We start from the raw sequence: 24,915 nt of genomic DNA on the forward strand, positions 1-24,915 counted from the left end.
TGCCCTTTGGGCAGGGGGCTGGACTCGATGATCTCCCGAGGTCCCTTCCAGCCCTAATGTCTATGAAATCTATGAAATCTATGAATACAAGGCTACCCTGAATATAACATGACCTCCCAATAGCCAGACTCTATATATGGAAAAGTTTTATCTTATCATTTTCCAAGTGTACCATCCAATTATTGGAGTGTTGCCTTGAAATCATCTCCCTCCCGCTACTACAGCAGGGAAAATAGTGACTGGGGGTCAGTAGCTGTCTTGCCTTCTGCCCCTCACCCTACATCTTTCCACTGCAGCCCTCCTTGTTCATGTGATAATTAGCCCCCACTTAAGATTGGAACTGGGAATTCTTATCACGAGTCCTGGGACTCTCCAAAAATGTGCGTGCAGATGAGGTGCAGGGCTGCCTGGTTCATCTCCACCCCACAGAGGGCAGGGCCACCCTAATCACATGCAACAGGATGAGAGGGGACAACAGAAGTTTGGTGATGTTTGTCATATATTTAAGGCTCATGAAAAATAGAAGTCATTGCAAATGGGAATGAAAGGCATTGCTCAGGTGTGGGGGTACAGAGAAAGTTTAAATACATTCCATGTAGTGGTTCGCTATGTCATGCTAGGGAATGTTTTCTCCCAACTGTACATCTTTATATGGCAGTCTTTTGAAAATTTGTCCAGGCATTTCAAGATCCTTTTAAATGGTTCAGTGCTGTCTGTCCACACCCTTAGTGACGTCAGTGAACCAACCCCTCAATAAGGATCACAGGAGCTGTACTACCAAGGAAAATGGAGCAGGACTGAAGCAGCCTAACAGAGAGTGTAGAACCCATGTGCAGATGACCCTGGGTAAGCCTACTCTTTGGTAACAAAGTACTCAGTCTTGCTGCTGAAGAAATAAGCACTGCCCAATCACTTCCACTCTGCATATGCCAGCTCAGAAATATGGTGGTGAAGACGGCCAGACACTCAGCACCTCAAATTCCCATGTGTTCAAGAGCACCAGCTTGGCATGTCACTAGGGTGTCTTCACCACTTCTTTTCCAGGGTTGACACACACAGAACACAAACTTTGGACCTGACTCCTTGGTGCTGATATGGAGCCCCCTGCTGCCACATAGTCACACAGTCTGAGATTTCAGCAGAAGATACCAGAGATCCAAAACAGTTTGGGCATAGAACCTGGGCACTGAACTTGGTGTTTCTCTGACAAATGAGGCAAAACCTATTCCAGCTGGATGAATCAGAAGGAAAATGATCTTGAGAGTTTTCTCTGTTGGAGAAATATTATGGAATTCTCTCAGCTGGTTTTCCTTAAAGTGGTATGACCTAGTCACAAGTCCTTCATTTTCAAGCACATTAGATTCACTTGGAGATTTAGTTAACTCATAAAAGGAGAAATAAAGAGAAGGGCTATTTAAGGAAGTAATTCATCTTCATTAGACTTTTATCTCTATTGCCCATAATGATGTTTTGAAATGCTTGCTTCCATAATATAACCCTGTTCACGCGCGCGCACACACACACACCACTCATTCCATTAGCGAGAAAGCAGCATAGAACTCAATTATATCTGCAAAAAAATCAGATTTTTTTTCCAGTAACCCTTTAAGAAACTACTTATAACATTTGTAGATGGAAGTGACAGTTATTTTTTCCCACTTTTTTTCCAACAAGCACAGTAGCTCCTTACTACTGCGCAGTAGCATAGCATCATGGTTCATGCCCAGTGACACTACTGCACATCTCATGTAGACGTGATCACAGATTGGTTAATAAGTTGCTCCATCATATTTCCAGATATTGAAGCTAAGATGAGTGGTTGTTGATTCCCTGGGTCCTCTGGTACTTAACCATTTCTTTGTGGGTTTCTAAGGATATTCATTAAGGGTTCAGAAATTGTTTCAGCTAGTTCATTATGTGCTCCTGGATACATTTCTTCAGAGTCTGACAGCTTAAATACAACTAACTTTTCTAAATAAATATTCTTTAATTTCTTCTTTACTCTTCCGTGCACTTTACATACCGTGTTATGAAAATTAACTGTGTTAAGTATTTTATCTCACTTAGAACCATTTTGTAAATACCTCAGCCTTCTCTTGTTTACTCTGTTTCCCAGTTGAGTAAGGGACCTGTACTTTCCTTCATTTTTCTCTTACTTCTAGATGCTGCAGATTGAATGCTGGAGATGTTTGGTTTGTTGGGGGGGGGGGAAGTTGTACTACTTATACCCAACTGTGACCTTGAAACTGTTTTGTTTTTCCACTTTTAACATTAATTGTGCCTAATATGCCAAACTACTGATGCATATCAGAAGGCTGTTCTCTTTATCCTAAGGAAGAATCTTAGGCCCTTTAAAGCCTCCCACACTGTCGTCTTTTTTTGATTGTTCTTTCACTATAGCCATCTTTTATAGTACCAAGAAGTGCTGCTATTCTGCAATGCAAAAACATTTCAAGAGTGATTTTTCTTCTTATTCCCCTTCCAGATACAGGGACTGTTTTTCATAAGCCCAAAAGCAGGTGTCACAGGGGCACTCAGGTGCCCTGTTCCTATGGAGAGATAAGGGCAATTGCCAATATTCAGGGCAACACAGGTGGTGGTTGCTGGGGCAACCAGGCTGGTCAGATTGGGGGGGGCGCAAGGCAGGGCCTGGAGTATATAAGCAGCCCAGGCCAAAGCCTAGGTAGTAGTTCCCCTCTGACAGGCTGAGAAGCAGGAGCTCTGCTGCAAAGCAGAGCAAGGCAGGGCTGCCTGAGTGTTTAAGCGTCTGCGTGTTGATATGGGATGGAGAGGCCTCTGACAGGGGGGCTTGAAGGAGAGCCAGGGTGGCGCGGAATGTTATAGCCGGTAGGGTGATTTTGGGTTACAGCCGGTTGGCATGGCTTTGAGTTTCTGTTTCGGTTATGAGGGTACACCGGAGGACCGGGTGAGGCTGTAGGGGAAGGAGGAGGCCTCAGGGGAGCTCCCCAGTAGCACGGGGGTTCCTGGTGCCCTGTAAAGGCACAGCGAGCAGTGCCAGGGAAGGCACAGCTGTCTGGTGCCAGGGTGGTGCTGTGTTTGGGGTTTGTGTTGACCCCAGCCCTGTGTGGCCGATAGCTGGAGAAGCCTGAGCAGGGCGGAAGACCTGGACGGTGGGTCGGGGGCCAGGCACGGCTATGGCCACCTGAGCCCCGGCCATGAGAAGCGTGGGAGACGAGACCTGAGGGTGCGTGAGACCGCAGGAAGCGCGAGGCACAGGCCCGAGTGCAGGTGACCGCGGGAAGCGCAAGGCACAGGCCCGAGTGCAGGTGACCGCGTGACCTACGGGAGGCAGGCCCCAGTAGGGCACTGCCTGTAAGGGAAAAGCCCTGCAAGGGGGCAAGCCCATTAAGAAGCCCTGGAAAGGGAGAAAGTCCATTGAGAAGCCTGGTGAGGGCATGAGCGCTGAGAGACTGGCCCCAGTGGGACACTGTCTGTGTGAGAGAAGCCCCCGGAGAGGTCACGTACTGAGAGAAGCCCCCGGAGAGGGCGCGTACTAAGAGGAAACGGCCCGGTGTGAGCGAACATTCGGGCGGAGGCCTTTTGAGAAGGCCTTTAAGGAAAATATATCGGCAGGATAACGTCCGGAAGATCTGCGAGGCTTGAGGCATGCTAAAGGGGAGGTTGGAGGCACGCGTAGCCCATAAGGCTGGGGGTGCACCAGGTCACTCCTTACGGAATAGGGGACAGGACAAACGTAGCACCGTGTCCAAGAGGAAAAGGGCAGCCTCCCTTATAAAAATATATAACAGCAAGACGTGGCGGGCAAGAATGAGGGTGCTGGATCACCTACTTGGCACGGTAGGGGGTGCTAGAGAGATCATGGCTGCTCCTATGCCCCGCTCCTTGACAGCAGGGTGCCACAGCTGAGACAGCCCTTAATGAACGCAGAAAGTGGTTGCCCTTGGTCATGGCTCCTGGCTACAGCTGCCTGACCCTCAGTGGCATTAAGTTATGTAAATGGCATCAGACTTTGGGTGGGTTATATTTGACTCTTCAAATATAAATGGAAATTCCAACCTCTCAGCACCCAAGAAATCTCTCCCCCCCACCACTACAGAGTCAGGGAACCAGTGCTGAGAGTCAAACAGTAATGAAAACCCCATATCTGCATGTGAAACCTAAGTAGATGACCTTTTTCAGTGGCTCTGGGTCCCCTACACAGCATCAACTTACATCTCAAAGCATGTGGTCCTACTGTGAATCACAACTTAAGTGAATGAATCATGTACTGTCCAAGTTTTCTCTGTGCATAAATTCACATGATTCAGCAATCTGGAAAATACCATGTAACAACACATATTCTATTTAAAGTTACAAAGTGACAAACCAGAAACAAAATAATTTTTTTTAAGTGTTACAAAACTGAAAACATTACGATTTTTTTATTTGGACATTTCTAATTTCTCAACAAAAAATTGTGTTAGAAGAAACCTCTGACCAGTTCAATCTGTAAGGCTACAGTCAATGAAAACAGAAGTATACATAGGAAATATTTTTTTCTGTTTCTTAAAGTGACTTATTTCTAACATTCTAACACCATCCAGCTGTGGAAAAAAAAATATGAGAAGGTCTTGCCAATTCTGATTCAGGCCAATTGCTCCTTTGCATCTGCTTTATTTTCCTGCTTGGAAAAAAACAGCTCATCATATAATTGCCAGATTTTAAAATTTAAAATCAAATCAGGTTTAATCTAACACCTTTAGAATCATATGAATAAACCTTTGTTTTTCATAGGTCATAACAGGATTTATTTATGGATTTTGATTCCATTAAATTATCAGCCTGCATCAGCCAAGCACAGCACATCAGCAACTGGATATATCAACCTGTGCTAACTTTAGAGAACATAGGTAGCAAGTTTTGTAAGGACATGACAAGTTTTAGGACACCCTGGATAGCCCATGCTAAAACATGGGTTGCCTTGGGACTTTACTGTGAGTTGGGTTAATGTGGTATGGATATGCTTACCCATGTTAGCTTTAACTTTGTTAACACAGATATAAATAATAGCAAAAACAAGGCAACACAGGTTTCAGCATGGGTTCTCCGGGGCGATTTACACTTCGTGCTGAAGCTACATGTCATGTCCTTAAAAAACTTGTTACCTATGCTCTCTAAACTTACCATGGGGGGGTCAACACATCCATGGCACAAAAGCATCTATATTTGTTATGTCAATGTACCCTTGCATACATCTAGCTGTTCTGTTAAGAACTGCACATAGTGGCTTAGCTATAGCACTAGTAACTCACTTCTAGCTCACAGCTCCTTTCTGTAGACTCCCTTTGGGCTGTCAGCACTGGTGCTTTCTGAACATCTTCCTTAAAGTTTATTGGGTTAATTCTTATTTTACTTCCTTCTCACAGAAAACATACTGTGCTCTTAGCATATGTGGGCTCGGAATAAGTGAAGCTGGCATGGAAGACTAGAATTTCTACATGAGTAGCCCTGGCTTCCTCCAGGTGGACTGTCATGTTGACACTGTTGGTGGCAGAGCTGAGCCTCCCTGCTGAGAGGTCAATCAGGTTATCAGATAGTGTAAATGGGCATATGTCCATTGACTTCAAAGCAGCTATTAACCAACAGTGTGCTTCTGTGAGGAAGGGAATCCAAGGTTTCCTCTCCTTTGGCTGTCTATCATTATGGGCACACACACAAGTGACAATTTTTGCCTGATCTGACCACAGAAAGCAGCCTATAGCCATGACCAAACACAAGTAGTAGCTGTAGCTGCAGTAGTAGCTGTAGACAGCTTCAAAAATGGCCTGTCAGATGAAAAACTAAACCCTCATTGCTCAAGGCTTCAGATGAAGACATTTCAAAACAGAGTGCCTTCTATAACTTGTGTCTGCCTGCCTATCAGCCTCTGCACTGTTTTCAGAATGGGAGGGGGAAAGGGAGTAGAGGGAGTTCAGTCTGGAGTTTTTTCAGCCCCTGCTGGAGGGTGGGGCAGGTGTATAGGGTCCCCCCTAAGGTGGGGAGGGGCTCCAATTCACCCACCCCACCCTCCAGCACCCAGTGGGGAACCTCTGGAATGAGCTCCCTCTGCTCCCTTTTTCCCCTCCCATTCTGAAAACAAAGACAGGCCGAGAGGGAAGGCTAGGCCATTGCTTGGGGAAACCAACTGCAGACTCCTAGCCAGCAGCTAGATTCCCCTCCCCCTTGGAACCAACAGTGAACTTCTGTTTGATCCAGGGGATCATTGTAACTCAGAACTCTTCCTACAAAGCATTCTCAGTTACAGAGTGGAGCTGCACTTCTGTCTGCACTCCGAGTCTTGATACATACAGGGATGATCCTGACCTACGTTTCTTACCTCTGTAGGGTAAGAATGTCTACATGTAGCCACTGTTGTAATTCCAACCCGTGTGGGTAAGTCTGAGAGTATGTGTACTTCAAACTCATTCAGGTAATGATAATAGTACCCAATATATCTGAAGTCAAAATGTTTCTCACAATGAAGTGGGCGTTTCATTAAGAGAAATCTTCTAACAGTGTAACACAAAATGTGTCAAGCCTAATGTATTGGCTCAAATCACTATATAATTATGCATTCACTTAAAATTCTCTGCAAGGTCACTTCACTGTTATACTTGCCATGTTGGTACAAAGTATGGCAGAAAAAAGAACTGATAGACAGACATAAAAGCAAAATGCAAAATAGATGCATTAATATCAAGAACGATGCTTCAAAGTAAAAGTACCAAAGGGCATTTATACAAGTCTGCACTGCCCAGGAGCCAACACACACCACACTGTGCTGCTTGTAGTTGTAAAAGTGGCAAAATGTACATCGGCAGAGCAAAAATGGTGGCAATGCACTTTTTAACTAAAAGCACCTCCGAGGTGTTTTAGCTCAAAAGAACACTGCCGCCATTTTCTTCATGCTGACATGCATTTTGCCACTTATACAACAGCAAATGTTGCAGGGCCAGAAGTTTTTAAAGCAACTGGCACTGCAGCACTTGCATGTGTAAAAATACCCAACAATATCATCTTTTCCCAGAGGGCAACACCATGGTAGCTTTTTGATTCCGATCTTGCTGCTGCTACAGAAAGGCTTGATTATGCAATGTGCGGAGTAGCCTAGATTAATCCAACAAAACTTTGTCCCATTTATTTCAGTGAGGCTACTCACATACTTAAAGCTTTAAGCACACACTCAAGTAAGTGTTTCTCTGGGTTTTAGTCGAAGTCCCTTGTACCTTGTGAAAAGTCCCTTGTACTTTGTACCCCCATAATGAAAACAAGCAGGGAAACCACTACAATTATATTAAAAGAATCACTTATTTAAGACTTGAAAACTGCTGCTGATTCACAAACCTAATAAGGAAAATCAGAGAGCCATTACATTAATAGCAAACCTTCTCTTTGGTTTTGCTGGAAATCTCTCCGATACCATATGTTGATGAGACAGCAGAGGGAGAGAAGTTGCCTGCTGTAGTTTGTCAGTAAAATGAAAACGTGCAAGACATTGTGAGAATGAGAAGAAAAAAAACAAAGTCTGGCCAAATGGTGATGATTTTGCCAAGACAAAATTTTGTCTTTAAAAGCAAAACACCTTTTTCCACTATAGATTATGATTATGATCATTATTAAAATCTTATTATAAAATGTATGTGATATGGACCCAAATATAAAATACATCTATGCAAAAAACTATATTAAAATTGAATGGCTAAGCACCCATAAATGAAAAATAATGCATTTTTTCAAACCAGTTTATGAAACTTATGGCCCAGACTCCTTCTTGGTTTAAGTTAAATCACAGTCCCCCAGCCTTCCAGTATGCTTTGCAGCCCTAGACTGGGCTGTGTTGTCTACTCCAGAGAACAGGGCTGGCCCCAGCTCTCTGCTCCCTAGCTGGGGCAGTGAAGGCTAGCTAACAAGGGGCAGGGAGGATGGAGGGCAGGACTGGCTGACAAAGGGAAGGGGGACAAGCCTGAGGGGCATGCACCCCAGTCCACAGTCTACTGCCCCCCAGGCAAACCCCAGCTGGGGCCTGGGGCAAGAAAGGGGAGTTTAACACCCCTTCCCCTGCTCAAACTTACTGCTGGCTGCAAGTGTGGACTACAAATCCCAGAGACACCTGGAAGCAGGAACAGGAAGTGATAAGCAACCCTGGAAAGTCCTGCTGTTGTAATTCTGGAGTGCAAATCCCAGAGACCCTCAGGGGCAGCAGGAAGAGGAAGTAAACACAGCCAGAGAACTGTGGTCTGGAGCCCCCTGGCTTCTAGCCTAAGCCAGTGTAGGCATGTGGCTGCATTTCCTGAATCAAAGGTAAATATCTGTTCACTTCTGTTTTGATTTAATCTGTACAGTTTAGAGTAACCTGCAAAGACTGAATCAATTCAGCCTCGAGCTTTTTGACTGTCTGGACCTAGTCAAGGGATTAAATTTCAGTCTGCAGAGCTTGTTGGTGAGTTTGCTCTCCAGCTGCTGCATTAACCTAACTCTGCAACCCAGGGATGAACATCGCTGTCCTTCTCCAAACTTTCTTGCCTGGCACTGAAGCCAGTGTCTTTGATCATATTGGAAATTAAAAATCAGCATATGGGGAAGAGTAGGGAGAGCAGCAGCAGATATCACCTCCTGCATTTCTGAGGTGTGCTCCAAGACAGACACTGCTGCAGTCTGATAAAGGGGCAGGTCTGGAAATTTTATTGAACAACAGAGGCTTCTGTCATTTCACAGTACACCCCATAGTAAGCAAAGGAAAATAATCAGCTCAGTCACAAGGATAGATTGTGGAGTAGTCTCCTAAAGCAACATGGACAAACTAGTGTCAGAAGTAATCCTTGCCTTTCCCTCACCCTTTACTCCTCTTACTCCTAGATGACCTAATTAGGGTTTAACTTGTCTACTTTCTATTTCTGATGTATCAATTTATTGTGTTAAACAAACCCTGATACCAAACTGTAGGCATTCAGGAAGGCATGTATATCTTTTACTGGCAGAGATTATCAACAAGAATTCTGACGTGCCATTCTGAATGCCTGGTCAACAAATCTGATATTGTATAGATGATTGAGCAACAATTAAGAAGGTTTACTATCAAATTAAATATTTTTTTTAGGTATGCTTGGGAGATTTTTATTTCTATTGACGTAAGCAGATTGGACTCAAAGCGGTCTTCAAGACCAGGTCCAGGAAAGATTATTAATTGGCACTAGGATGCAGGGAGAGTTTGAAAGGAAATCTAATCTTAGCAGATTTCATGGGAAACTAACATCTGCAAGTTTAACTGACATTTCAAATCTCAGAGACAGCACCACAGCATTTGTAGAACCATTAGTATTATTCCTTCATCTTGCTCTAGCACTGTGAATTGGATTCAGTGAATAATGGACAAACACTGAAAAGGTCAACTCCCCTGCCCCCATCCAAATTAATTAATTCAATGTAAGAAGATAATTCAGATTCATATTGAGCACTAAGGTGTGACAGTTGGATCTAGTCATTCGAGTTTCAGTCAGGCTTTTTTTCTTAGAAGTCTGATACTGCTTTTCAATGACTCTAGTGTAAAAACAAATAAAAGAGTGAAGGTTGATGCTAAGCATTCCATCTTCCTTTTATTCATAAGAAACATAATACCACAATGTAACACTAGACAAACAGGTGGTCTTTTCCAGCATCCCATCTCTGACAGCAGCTAGTGTAGGAGGTTTCAGGGCCAATGCTGGATGGTTTCAGACAAATTCCTACATGCAACAAATTATGGCAACCCACAAAGCTTCAAATGTGGATAAAACTGGGTAAAAAAAATAACTTGCAAAAAGGCCTATCAGCCTCCAGGGTTGTTTTGCTTAATGGAGGTGACAACCTTTAGGTATAGACTGCACAGTTCAAACAAAGGGCCCAATTCTGGAGTCTCCGAGTGCCTAGAGTTCCCAGCCCTTACTCAGCTATAGAGTCGAGTCAGAGGAGGGTTATGTTTCCTTAACTCCTCCTCTCAGATAATGATTCTGGCTAGGGCGGGAACTATTATCCTGATGTTTACTGCTGTGAAACAGTGGTCAGGGAGACTGCAGAGTGATGGAACACATCAGAGGAATACTGGCTCTGAGGACCAACTGCCTAGATTAGCTGCTTGGAGGCACATACATTTCTCTAGGAAAAGGAGTGAAACAACTTACTCCTCTTAAAGAGGAGGGAGGATATCAGGGAAAATGTTATGGTTCCCTTAGTCCCCATTCATTCTCTCATGTGCTCGTGGATCTGTTACAATCTACCCCATTGACAGCAGTGAGAGTCCACATAAAGAAAGTAGAAGGATGAAGTCATTAGCAGGGAGCACATTTCCATCCACTCTCCCTAAAGTCTCCCAAAAATAACACCAATCATGCAACACCATAATCTGGAGGGAGAAAATAAAAGGGTTGGTATCAGGTGCAGATCCAGGGAGGGTGCACAAGTGTTAATGACCTTCTCTTCTTTTTAAAGGTTTTGATATTTCATCAATCAAGCTATCCTTTGTTCTGCAGTTCTGCTGTTAGGAGTTTCATTACCGGGAGCAGCTATTTCACAGCCCTACAAATTTTTTTTAACTCATTCCAATCTTAAACTGAGTGATACAGCCCTAGGTCCCTTGCCTATTGATAAAGCTTCTAATTTATTTTTAACTGGAGAAAAATGTTTGTTGTTTTATATGTGATGAGGCACCTCACCATCTGCAGCTCCCTTTTCAAAATTCTAGGTCTGCCCATGGTTGGCACTACGCAACAGTTTGTTAGATTATTCCTGGAAGACTGAAGAGCAATCAGGTCTTACAGTATTTTTACCCTACCATGGAAAGCTACAGGGTTCTCCCGCATAACAATGTAGAATCCTTTTTTTAAAAACTGCCACTTTATTATTCATTACATTTGCTGAAGAAATTGCTCCTGTACAGAAAGGCTCACATATGTCCAGCTCATGGCTAAAACATCCTTCAACAAAGACCAAATAAATAGTATTCACAGGGGTACTCTAAACACAATTTACCTGTGCCATTATGTTCAAAGCAATGACTATGTCGCTTCAGGTCAACTTAATATATGTTTTATGATTACTGGAAAAAAAGAGATTGCCTTCTCCACAGCACTTCTCTCATGATTTGGAAGTAATGATACAAATTAAAAAGCAGGCACTTTTACACATGCTGTATGGATGGGGGGAGCGGCACTTTAATTAGAGTGGCTCCAAGAGCTACACTAACTAAAGGGCCACCATGTCTCCTGTATCAGTGTCCCCATGCTTAAAAATAATAGCGGGGGCAACTGAGCTAAAGCTCATTCAATGAGCTTTAGTTCAAGTGTCCCTGCCATCATTTATAAGCATAGGGACACTGATACACAAAATGCAAGAGACTGTTGGAGCACGGTACATGTTCATACTCCAGTTGGCTCAATTAATCGAATAATCAAGTCTGCTCTGATGCGCTGCAATTCTAGCATATCAGAGCAGCCTCAGCGCTCATGTATAGGCACCCATTACCTTAAAACCATGATATCAAATCCTCCGGAGCCTCCGAATCGATTCAGAAAACAATTCAGAGATTTGGAAGGCAGTCTTTCAGGGGAAGAGAAACTGAGAAGGGTGGGGGGGAAGACTGACATCTGTAGCTGGCCAGTGACTGTGATCTTTTCCCGAGTCCCCTTCCAATCATGGTGCTCTGGTGGAGGGACATAGAAACAGCATGTAACCCTGTGTCTGCTGTGCCTTAACACACACTCAAAGTCACATGTCACAAGCTTTGCTTGTCAACACCTTGAGGTGCAGTTTCCCAGAAACCCCTGCACCTATCTCCTTGAAACTTGGCAGGCTTCATGCCCTCAGAAGGGGCTACCATCCCTATTGTATTCATCCAAATCTGCCAAAAAATGACAAAGTTATAGGTATTTCAGTGATTCCCCATATAGTCTATGGCTGAATCACCAAATCTCTCCGAATCAGCGTTGAATCTTCTGAAGCCGATTCAGCCAAATCGATTCGGGGCAGCGATCCAAATCTCCAAACTGAATCACTGTCTTCCAAATTGGCTGAATCTGAATCAAATACTTTCCTATTCCAACAGGCCTAATGGCAACTATTCCAGCACTATGGGAGACACTAGGGAGAAACTTGCTTGCACCTACTTGAAATTAAGTCATTGCCATGTCCAATATGCCTAACCATAAATTATCTGGTTAGGATAAGCTTTTTTGGGAGGGGCAAATGGTGTTGCAGCATCAATTTCTCTAAATCTGCCATAACATACTTCAGAGAAAATTAAGATGTCACGCCTCATCAATATCAACCTACTTAAAATAAAGGCAAGAAGAGATCAGAAGAATGATAATGAGAGTAGAAACTTTCATTAGCTGAGGCTAGTTAGCTAGACTTTAAGAGCCAGACCCTAAATCAAAATCACTGAGCTAAATGCCCTTGAATTTAATAGAAGCTTGAATCTACAACCAAATTTAAACATCATGGAGAAGCGTTTAACCATAGACTAGAATAAATCAAATTCCCTATTTGTTGTAAAAATGGAAGCCTTCATTTGTAATTTACATTTGAGGCTCATACATATCTCCATAGCACAATTATGATCATTCTAATAAAACAGAAGGTGAAATCATGAGTTTGGAAAATGTATCTAGGAAAGTTCAATAAAGTACTTTATAATATTCAACCCAATTTTCATTGATGATTCAGAAAGAAGAGATGATTAAAAAATAGGACTAGACTTTCATAGAACTGTAGAAAGGTAAGTATGAAAGGAACCTCAAATGATCATCTTGTCCAACCTTCCAGATTCTCTGGCAAAAGATGGAGAATCTCTTCACTGGTTTCAGAGCTCATACTTTCAACCAGATATAAAGATTTATTCAGATTTTCAACATGTATATTTGTCTTCTGTCCTGCCATCTACCTCATGAAATAGCTGTATTTTTTCTGACATAACCACAACCCCTATCACCACTTTTGGATCTCTCATCAAGCCCACTCCACATAACCCTTGCCCCCTCTCCTGACTTAAGATATTACCAGCCCCCTATTTAAAAAATAAATAAATAAAAAGTCCTTTCCAATACCAACTCTTCTCCTCTTTCATTCACATGCCTGTCGGTTCCCCTTACCCCTCCTGCTGCACTTCAGCTTCCAAAGCCAAGTCCTCTCTTTCATTCAGCCTTTCACTTGCATTCCATTCCCATTTCCATTTGCAATACCAGTCATTCTAGCTCCTCATTCCTGAAACTTCATTGCTTTCTAGTGTTTTTCTTTTCCTTTTTAGTGTCTTGATCAGAATGTTGCTAAATACCCTGTTATTTTTCTCACAAAATTCTCTTTCTCCTTCCTAAACATATCTCTTAAATAGAAGTAGTTATCTGTGTGCGTTAGCAGCTGAGAAAGTGGGTTGTTGCCAATGAAAGTGTATGCCTCTCTAAACAAGTCTCTCTAAGATGCCTGCTCTGCCTTCTACCATACCGCTTAAACAACCATTTTGTCTTCAGTCTAATAATTTCCTGACTTAACTATTGTAACCTGCTTCATAACATTCATGTTGCTAGTCAACACACTTCATTTTAGGTAGAATGCCATGGCTGAGCTAATCCTTTTTTCTTCCCACTGTGACCATTCCACCTCAGTTTATACACCCCCTTGTCAGCTCTGTAGCCTTTTCCATGGAAATTTTAAACTCCTCGTCCTCACTTTCAGTGCACTGAATTTCTCTTCATATCTCCCGTCATAAGTCACCTGGTGGTATCCTAAGCCAGTACTATTTTAAACAAGTTACAGCTCCCTCATGCCACCATCATTTCAGTTCCTTCTCCCAGCCAGATTTCCCATGCCTGGAATCTATCCCATATTTTTTGACAAATACAAATCTCTCTTTTTTAAAATCTTTCTCAGAATCCACCTTTTCCAAAAATGTCCTTAACCGCAACTCTCCTTAATTCCCTATAAAACAGGGAGGGAGGCAAGATAGCACCATAATCGCTTGTACATCTTTCTTCCAAATGCCACCCTTGCCTACTATTATTGGTTTAATTTTCTTTCTTCACATTCGATGAGATTTATATCAGACATTTTCTATATTTGGCCATTCTTCCCTTAGATTGTGGCATTTTCTTCTCTGCTGCATTTCAGTGAGTGTTGCAGCAATTACTTGGCTTGATAAAGGCCTACAACTTTTTGTGTGATAATGGAGCTGGTCAAAAACCAGGAAACATTGCATCTATAGTCTTTCCCATTTTTTACGCCATCATCAAAAACTGAATTTTTGGAAAATTTCAGCCAACTCTAGCAACTAATGTGATTTTTTCCCCCTATGAAGCTACAATTACAGTTCCATTTTGGATTGCTTTCACCTACCTTAAAGCCATTCTTATTTATTCTTGCCCTTAGTTACAACACGGTGGCCGCATCTTCACAAGATGCTAACTGTACAGTGTATACACATGTACTAAATGGCCGTGCAGTAACCAGCATTACTGCACAGCAGCTTCACCAAATGGATTTTAGGTGATGCTGACTGCAGTAGCTTGTAACTACTGTGCAGTAGCATTGCTTGTGGTTCAAGCACCTACACTGAACACCTTCAAGAGTAAATTGGATGCTTATCTTGCTGGGATCCTATGACCCCAGCTGACTTCCTGCCCTTTGGGTGGGGGGCTGGACTCGATGATCTCCCAAGGTCCCTTCCAGCCCTAATGTCTATGAAATCTATGAAATCACACTTCCTACCATGTGATGCTACTGCACAGTCAGCATCTCATGTAGACATGGCCTGTGTCTTTAATGAGTGCATCTCTGCCACACCAAGATCTGGGATACATAAAAAACCATTTTCTTTGCTATTTCCCCAATTCAGACAAGAAGCAACAACAAGCTGTCTACCTTTTTCGAATTATACTGGGATTTGCAGTCACCAGCTGGGTTTTTGATCCAACATCTTTGCTGAATTCACTGGAGAGAGGAGGAAGGTTGCACCTGCAAAACAGACAGATATTCAAGTTTTTTAACAGTCGCATTCTAGATGCAGTATTCTTTTGTTGTCCAAATCTATTTTTCTTTTAAAGTCATGAAAGCTAACCAAAAATGCGCAAGTGCTACATTAATAGTGGATAAAATAAGAAAACAGTTATGGGCATGTACCTCTATGTAATGCCTCCATCCTGTCCAAACATATGAGGGTATTTTTGTACTGGATTATGGGTAACTGCAAAAGTATGCACTTTCAAAGAGACAATCCTATATTATTGCATAATTTTGAAGTAAAAATAAAAAAGAAAGTAACCCTGATTTATGTACTGAACTTCCTCATTAACAGCCAGTAGTAGTACAAGTGTGTTTGGCACAAACTACCTGTCAATAAATCTACGTAAAATTTTTCCCCACCCACCTCTGTACTGCCTAGTTCAATCACTGTATTTCAGAATACCTCATTGTGCAAGACACACAATATATTATGTTTGTGATGTCACAGAATACTAAATAGCATTTCTGATGTTGTATTGATGGTATAGGTTCACTGTGCTTAGAATTACCAAGAGAAGTCCAAAGACGGAGAGAAATCTTTACGTAGTTGAAATAGATTTCGACTTGAATGCCTCCTACATCCTGGCTGTGGGAGGCACTGAGTACAGAAACCTGCATTGCAGATTTGCCTGTCTTCTTTCCAAAAGGTAAAGGGGAAGACTGAGAAAAAGCACTAAGTCACAAAGAAAAAAACTACTGTACACTTGGGCTCATGTTGAAGAGACAGATGAATATGGAGACATAAGTAGATGTAAATTGAGCTCTACCAAAATCTTATGCTCCAAATTTAAGCTTTTTTCTCTCTGATATTTCAGTTCAGCTGTCAAACCAAAAAATCCTTTGTTTGCCTGTCTCCATGCACAATTAACACTTCTACTGCATGGCATTGTCACTTGTCTGCAGCACTCACTGAAAAAGCCGCGCAGAGAAACAAACTCCGACTTCATTTCAGAAAAGGCAGTATAGTCAAGTATATCACCCTGCTTTTTATGACTCCACTTATGTTCAGAAGGGGTGCAGCAAAAGAAAAAGGAAGAGTCTTTGTGTAAAGACTGGGGAGTAGGCAATCTGGCATAGTGGTTAAACCACCAGGGCTAGGGACAGAAATTGCACATAAACTAGTATAAATGATCAGAAACAAGTTCAAATCAGTAACACAACAGAAGTTCAGTGCACATAAACTGCTTTCAAAATGGCTGAAACCAGTTTAAGATAAACCTGAATGAATGTAGTATCAGACTTAACTAATTTAAGTTAAATCAGTTTATTGAACTTTTGTCCCTGATCTCCTCCAGATTCAAGTTAACTCAGTCCCCCAGCATCCCAGGATGCTTTGTACCTCCCCTGCAAGTCCCTCCTTGCAGGGTGGGTGAGCTAGTCTTGACCAAGCTGTCTGCTCCAGCCAGGCAGGGAGGCATGCTCTAGCACTCTCCGGCTTCTGGCCTATAGGCATGTGGCTGTATTTCCAGAATCAAAAGTGAATGTCTTTTCACTTGCTTATTGGTGCAATCTACACAGCTTAGACTAATATGCAAAGATTGGACTGATTCAGCCTCAGGGTTTTTGACTGCCTGTACTTAGCTCAGAGGGCACCAAGACATGAGACTCCTACCCTGGGGGTCTTTAAGAAGAGGCTTGATGCCTACCTGGCTGGAGCCATTTGGGCCCAGTTTTTCTCCTGCCCAGGCAGGGGGTCGGACTTGAAGATCTACAAGGTCCCTTCCGACCCTACTCCTATGATTCTATGAGTCCAAAACAGAGGCTGTGTCAAGGGTCAGGAATCAGGGACAAAGTTACCAGATCCAAGTGGAAATCCAAAAACCTGGAGTCCAAGAATATAGACAAGCAGGGCATGTCCAGACGAGCCCAGCTGTGCAGTATGTGGTGCTACAAACATGTCTGCAGCACCACATGTCACACAGTTCAGTTTTCTCTGCACTATGAGGGTGCACTGCCCATGCACGCACGCTCTGTGGTTTTTTTCACCCTGGATATCCAGGGGTCAAAAAACGCCATGGGGAAAAAAACACAGTAGCTCACGCTACTGAAAAGTGGAGCAGGGCCACCCGGAGCCGCACTGCGGCTGCCAGCAGGATCACTGCAGCTGCCAGCAGGATCACTGCAGCTGCAGCTGTGGGAGGCCCCCAGGGCCCCAGGTAGGGCTGCTGGGGCCAGCACAGTGCCCCTAGGGTAACTTGCTATGTGCAAGGTGCACCGCAGCTACTTGTCCCGAAGTAACCAAATGCCTGCCCTTGTCTGGACATGCCCACAGAGTCAGGAAATCAGGGAGTGTAGGATCAAAGAGGCTTCCTAGAGTAAACCTTCAGAATAAAACTGTTGGCTGGTCTGTGACTGCACGTTGAACTTAAATAGGGAGGTTGCTCTCCCTAGCAGCCAATCAGGAGGCCAGCTGGTTCACAAACTGGGCTCGGGCTGCTAGTCAGAACCCCCCCAGGCAGGTATGACCACCTTGGCAATTAGCCTAGCCTAGGCTGGACTGCTTGCTAGGGCCTCTGACACACTGCCTGTTTTACTCTCCTCCAACATCCTCTTGCTTTCTCCTTTGGGTGACCTGTGTTTATAGGACTAAACAGCATTCACACTCCATAGGTGCATTCACACATACAGGCACGTGCACATGCAGCAGCTCAAATAGCAACAGCACAAATTTGTGCTGGAAATTTGTGCCTCAGCACACATGCCTGAACATACACTTTGGTGTGGGGCAAATTGTGCCAGCTGGGGCAAACTGACCCTGCCGAGCTCCTCCCAAATCTTCAGCCAGGGAGAACTACAGGCTGGGGCCAGCACCTGTGCTGGTTGCAGCAGTATAAAAAGCTGCCCTGGTGAGCAGCTCAGGGCTACTTGCCCTTAGAAGCTTCTGAGGTGCTGTCACCCATATCAGAGACTTCCTGGACTACGATAGGAAGGAGAGGGTGGACCCCGCTGTGCTGGCCCAATGCATGGGTCTACCCACAACATGTGTGACCTATCATCTGGTCCAGGAGGTAAAATATGCCCTACCTCCCAACGCCCTTGACCAAGCTGGCACCTCACCTGGACTCATGGTCCTCCCCACTTCACCACCTGATCTGGCTGGAGGACACTAGACCAGTCCAGTTTTTCAACATCCATCACCACCACCTCCTCACACCCCTGTGCTGCACAATCCATCATGCCGCCCTCACATCCCGCCCAGACACCAAATGGTGAGACCTACTTGGCGAGGGAATGGCTGGGGCACACCAGTGGCTGAGTCTGTACTCTACCCTCATCCCATGAGCCCCTGGGGACCTCAGCTGGTGGCTCCTCCATAGAGCCATTGCCATGGGTACGTATGTGGCAAGCTTCACAGACACCCTGGTCTCTTGCCCCTTATGCGGGCAGAGGGAGACCCTGGACTCCTGAGGTTCTAATTGAATTTCCCCCCTCACCTTTTTGTTTTTGGTCACCCCATCCACAGACTCACCAAGTCCTGGGACCTCCTGGTCAACCACCTCCTGGCACAGCTCAAGTGGGCCCTGTACTTGACCAGGAAGGAGGCTCTGGCTGGGAAGGTGCCCAGAAACGCGGGGCCAGTTTCCTCTCACTTGTCTGAGCACGTTTCTGGATGGAGCACTATTGGGCAACGTCCACTGGCTCCTCGGATGCCTTTGAGGACCGATGGGTGTGGCCCAGGGGGCTCTGCTTGGTGTCCCCTTCAGGCACACTTATTTTCAAGTTTTGACCCTTTGACTCACACAGCACTCCTATCCTGTTTTTGTCATTAGTTGTCCCAAGAATTAAGTTGTCCCAAGAATTTAGTTGTACCACGCATTCATTAGCCCCACACAGGGTTACTAGTTAGCCAGATGGGCCTTAGGGCCCATGGTATGAGTGTTACAAATAGACAAGAGCTTCTGAGGCCCAGCCAGTTGGTCTCTGGGGACATTAGTCCCTTGTGCCAACTGGACTGTTGAAGCAGCTCTAAGAGTGACCCCTGCACCCTCTTCCCACTGCAGCAGTCTGGTAGTAGGGGCTGCTGCCTATGACTTGTTGCCACCTGTGACAGCATGTGGCCCCATGGCTGTGCGCCTGCCAAACCCAGAAAGGGACTTTAGTTGTCTGGACTGCAGTATGGGCACTTCAGTAGAGCCTCCTGCACTTCTGGACCAGCTGCCAGTGGGCTGTGTCTGCACAGCTGGCCCTCATGCAGAAGATGCTGTCACATCTTCTGGTGCCCCCGCCCTGCCATCCAGGCAGCTATAATTCAGAAGATGTGCTCATTGCAGTGGCCCACTTTGAACTGTCAAAGCGTGCCCCCTGGCCCTAAATGGCCAGGTCAGCCACCTTGTCTGCCCTCCAGCTTGGTCCCTGGTGCTGGCCCTGGGCAGGCTCCTCTGCCCGGGTCTCGCCACTTGTCTTACCAGCAGAGATCCTGGTGTTTCCTGTTTAAAAATTGCAAATTCTCTGATAAAAAAACAAATTCTCTCATTAAAATACTCAAAATCTGTGTTCTTTAATTAAAATGAAATGCCACTATATATAAAGAGATCAGCTAGGCAGTGTTTTATTGATATATTTACAATTTTAAAACAATTTTGAAGCCTACCAGTGCCTCTATCATCATAATAAATTAATTCTAAATATCTATACACTTTGGCATTTGCTTTTGATTTTTTTATCATAGAAAAATCAGAGCTGCCCCTGCCCCCTTCACTCACAAAGATGTGGGGTTCTGAGAAGCACTGATATGCCAGTGCCCTTCCCCTGCCCATGCCCCTCATTCTCAACCCACATCCTCCCCCCACCGCAGCACCCAACATTCCTGACCCACAGACCCTGCCTGGCACCACTAGCTACCTCCTAGCAGCAGCTCCGTCCCAGCACCAAGGCATGAGTCCAGATACAGCCATTCCACCCGCTCCTTTGTGGCTCTGAACAGTGCCAGCCCTTGCTGTTCTGCTCCTTGTACCTGTGCCCAGGCCCCAGTGATCCCCATGCCATTCCTGGGAAGTCCTTGACTAGGACTCGGGAACTGGGCTGGGCAAATGCCTTCCCTTCCAGGCCAGTCTCCCTCTACACAGGCTGCTCTAGGGTGGCAGGGGAGCTCTAAGCCTGGCTCTGGCAGCCTCTCCTACCCAAAGCACTCCCCCACCCCTGACCTCCATCTCTCTTTCTCTCACACACACACCCCTGCTGCCACCTCCAACCCTCCTCCCAACCCATCACACCCCCAAGTGGCTCCTGGCAGCAGGAGCACCCCCAGGCTGGGACTGCATCTCCCAGCACTGGTGCAGGCATGGGGCAGGGCTGCAGTGTGGCAGTTGCCTCTGCAGTTGCAGCTCCTTTCCCATCCCATGTGGCGGGCTGGGTGTTCAGGGTATGAGATTTGTGCAGGGGTGGGCCTGGGTTTGGGGGAAGGGTTGTGGGGGGTATGGGGCTTGTGCAGGGGTTTGGGGTTTGTGGCTGGGTAAGTGGGTGGGTGGCTTGTGGGTGTGGGGTTCATGGGTGGGGGTGTGGGGTTTGTGGGTAGATTGTGGGGGGGTTGTGGGTATGGAAGTAGTGTGTGAGGGTGGAGAGGATTGCTCAGGAGGGATGGGTCCCCTGCCCAGCCCCCCGCAAGGTGCATAGCCCACCCACACAGAGCTCACAGCCCCACATCCCCGCAACAGCAGCAGCAGCCGTTGGGTGCTCAGGGCCTGCGGCTAGCAAAGCTCCTATTACGTGGCATGGCCCCAGCCACCTTAGACCCAGCGCTGCCTGTGCCACATGTTGCAGGCCCGGCCCGGCCCAGGGCTGTGCACCTTTGGGCAAGACCAAGCTGCTCTTGCTGCCATCCGGGGTCCCAGCACAGCACGCAGAGGCCCCAGATCATGCCAGGCTGGGTCCTGCCTCCACAGAGCTGGCCCGGCCCAACAGTGCACAGGGCACTTGGAGAGAGGACCCAGCCTGGCCTGATGCATGACCTGATGCATGGCCCCTGTGTACGGTGCCAGGACCCTGGGCAACAGCAACAGTGGCTCAGTCCTGCATAAAGGTACAGACCTTGAGGGCTGGCAAGGCCCGCAACATGTGGCACAGGTGGCACTGAGTTTGAGGCTGCCAGGGATGTTCTGTGCCACAGGGGAGCTCTGCCAGCAGTGAGCCCTGAGCGCCCAATGGCTGCTGTTGCAGGGGGCTATATGCTGTGTAGGGGGGGCTGTATGCTGTTCAGGGGACCCACCCCTCCTGAGCAGCCCCCCCCACACACACACAGTCCTCCTCCACAGTTCCCCCACACCCACAAACCCCACACCCCCATGTCCCTACTTACCAGGGATGGGGCCTGGGCCTGGGTCAGGCTGCAGCCTTGCCCCAGTCCTATTTGCCACAGCACACTGAGGCAGTGTGCTAGGGCAGCAGGGGAAGGGGGCAGCCATAGAGACACTCTGGCCAGGTTTCCAGAGCATCTCCTTGGAGGACCCAGCCTTCAGTTACCTCAGGGCATGCTCCAGGAGTGTGCCCTGTGCCACTTTTTTCCCTCAGATGTTTTTTTTTAATACCAGCATTTCCCAGTATCAAATTTAGAGTCCGCACTACAAATATGCAGTATGGGGAACATTTTTTTGTTTCCAGCATGCCTCTTGCAGTATTTCAAACTGCTTTGAGATGCCGCAACCGGCACGTGCATGCTCGTCTGGATGCGCCCCATTAGTCTATTCACCTCCATACTGTTAAGATACCAGTGATGAAATGCGTGTCGGGCCTGCAATGAAAACTTGGTGCTTCTTCCAGTTAGATGAATTAAATTGCATGGAACATGTCTCTGCCTTAGTAAAACATGGGAATTTGGGGAACAGGGAACAACTGGGCTTATTTTCTGTAAAAATTTCTAGTTTTACTATTGAGATGGTTAGTATGTTAAAGTATATGTCAAGGTATGTTATGTTAAGGTATAATATGTTAAGGTATATGCTGTGGTATGAATTGAAGCCACGTAACAAGAGATGCTATCTTATTTCCAGTGTGGTTGTAGCCTTTTGAAATATTCTTACTGCCTTCTGTAGCATTCTAAGAACAGCATTGTGTCCTTACGAGAAGGGAGTGCAGTGGATTAATTTCTCTGCACTCTGTATTGCCTATATATGAACTACTTTATGTGCAAGGGGAAGGAGATATTAGCATTGACATTGTGCACCCATATTTCCCACACAATTCCAAGCACAGATGTTACAGTACAAATCTGCTACTTTTTAAAATAAAATATGATAGTTCAAATGTGCATACATCTAGATGGAAGACATCAAAATCATGCTTAAACTCATGTTGTAAGAAAACTCCACCATGAATCTTAAGCCCTTTGTACAGGGAAGCTACATGTGGTCAGACACATGCCCAGAGAAAAAGTTAGACCTTCATGCCATATTTCTTTTTCATGATACTACAGAGATGAAAGGTGAATATTGCATGAGGCCTGGATTAGAGTAGTGTTTCCATTTTGAATACTATGTCTTAAGAAAGTGCAGACAAACTGGAAAGAATCCACAGGAGCTGTCCAGAGACCATGATCTATGTGAAAAAGTCAAAAGAATTAGGTATATATATTCCACAAGAGAAGACTGATAACAATCTTCAAATATGAGAAAGGTTATTATAAAAAGAGGAGTGATTCATGGATCATTAAATCACGTGCATTTAAATCATGTGTGTCCACAAAGGAAAATAGTTTAATAAGCAACAAAGGAGATATAGGTTAGATACTAGGGAAACCAAATTACCTTTTAAGCATAGTGAAACACAAGAAGGGGCTACCTCAGAAGCCTATGGAATCTCTTTCACCAGATATTTTAACAAGCGTAAAACAAATATCTGTCAAGGATGGCCTAGGTATTTCTGACTTTTTCCCAGAGCAGGGAGATGGATGAGAGGACTTCTTGAGATGTCGTCAAATCCTGCAGTTCTATGATTCAATGATTTAAACAGACATAAACACATGTATCAAACTTTCATTGACTCAGATGCACTTATTATTCATGCTTGTTTGAATCACGGTCTTTCATAGCTCTATCTCCATAAAATATATCATGTAAATATGTGAATAAAGATATAAGTCCCAGGTGCCTCGTTTAAAAACATCAAAATCTCTTCATCAGTAAATCTCTCTTTCAGTGTATGTGCATGGAATGTTAAGAAATAAGCTGAACATCTAGCTAGAACTCAGCAAGAAACAAACTGGTCAGATGAAGCATCTTGGCCATTTGGGTTAGTTTTTAAGCTGATCATCACAGTGTCAAGGGCCAGACCATAATGTTCCAAAAAAGACCATGATATGGAAACTTCACACTAAGGAAGAATATGCATTTTGAATTATACAACAAAACCTTATCAGTCACTTCATGACTCATTTGATGTTGGGGAATATGTATGCAGGGGTGTGAACAGAATTTCTTGAGGCAAAAAGTTTATGTAGATGTCCTGGCTTTTTGGTCTTAAGACAATTATGTAACCAAACATATCAATCTCTGGATGGTATCGATCATGTTTTCGTACTAACACCCAGGCACTTGAGAAAAATATGATTAACATGCAAAGTGTTTCAGGGAGCGGTTGGCTTCACCAAATATGCCCTTTTTTACAGCTGAGACTACTGCTCAGGTAGGTAGGTAGGTAACTGCAGCTGTAACTGGTGAATATACATACTTACATCCTTCATGAGCAAAGATGACTGCAACCAGCAGGGGGAGGGGAGGGAAGAAGAGAGAAAAGAAGTGGGAAAGAAAAAGGGAAGGAGAAAAGAGAAAAGGAGAAAGAAGGAAAAGGAGAAAAAAGGGAAAGGGAAGAAAACAAAGAGGGGGTGGAGGTTAGGTTACATGAGTATGTAGGTGACTTATAAGTCTGATCTTTGCTTTGAACAAGTTGCTACAGCAGGGACAGGAGAGTGATGAGAGCTGGATACGGGACATTTTTGTTTTCCTGGCCACGCATTTCTTCATTGTTTCTGTTGTGCGTTGCTGTTCAAAGGCCAATGCTCCATTCTGGATTTGGGAGCTCCAGGATGGACAGTTGCAAGTGATTTACTCCCATGACTCTAGGTTGATGCCAAAACTCTTTAGGGACACCTTTAGGGTGTCCTTGTACCACTTCTTTTGTGCGCCGCAAAAGCATGTTCCATTTGACAGTACGCCTTAGAAGACCTGGTGAATATTAGTTTATCTAAGGCAATAAGTGCTGCTTGAATTTTGTCCAAGAAATCATATCTGATAGATAAAAATAAACCAGGCAAATGTTATGGATGTGCATTAGCAATGGCAGGCTGATTTGGTAAAGGTGGTGAACTTATTTAAGTACAATGCTGTATAATCTACATCTCTGTTAAATAGTTTGTCTTAACTGTCCTAAGCTAGGTACAGACATTCAAAAAGCCTGAGGAGGAATCAATCTATGTTGCACAGTTTTCTGTAAGCAGTGTAGTTGAACAGAACACACATTTACCTTTCGTTGGGGACTGGGCAGGGAATCTTAGATCAGGTTCTGCCATTTTTACACCAATCTGTATGTACCAAACTTCTGTTCTGTTACAGGTATACACCAGTTTCTGAACACTTGTACCATTAAAACTGTGATGCCTGTACCTGGCCCTATAGACAGGGGTAAAAAAATACCAAATCTAGATTATTTTAATGAAAAAGAACGTGATTTTAAATGTGCATTTAGATTCCTTATTCTGAAGCAATGGTCCCAAACTGCGGTATGAGTTCCACTGCTAGGACACAAGCCACCACCACCATGTGTCACCAATGTTAGTTTAAAGCCACACTTCTCAACCTTTCTAGACTGGAGACACCCCTCAGAAAATGCCAGCTCTTAGCTTTCACTCTTTTTTTTTTGACTATGGAAAAATAATAGATCAGTTCTTCTGTTGCAAAGAAC

General features: G+C 44.7%; 1 protein-coding gene across 1 annotated transcript in view; it reads right to left on the reverse strand.

Moving 5' to 3' along the window:
- ST8SIA1 (ST8 alpha-N-acetyl-neuraminide alpha-2,8-sialyltransferase 1) overlaps positions 1–24,915 on the reverse strand; it is a 245,270-nt gene that overhangs the window by 74,919 nt on the left and 145,436 nt on the right. Inside the window, exon 4 of the mRNA XM_019544425.1 lies at positions 14,884–14,976. Within this exon, the coding sequence (XP_019399970.1) occupies positions 14,884–14,976 (93 nt within the window). The remainder of the gene's footprint in view (positions 1–14,883; positions 14,977–24,915) is intronic.

The sequence above is a fragment of the Crocodylus porosus genome, unplaced genomic scaffold (assembly GCF_001723895.1).
Source record: "Crocodylus porosus isolate Cpor-Errol unplaced genomic scaffold, CroPor_comp1, whole genome shotgun sequence".
NCBI lineage: Eukaryota > Metazoa > Chordata > Crocodylia > Crocodylidae > Crocodylus > Crocodylus porosus.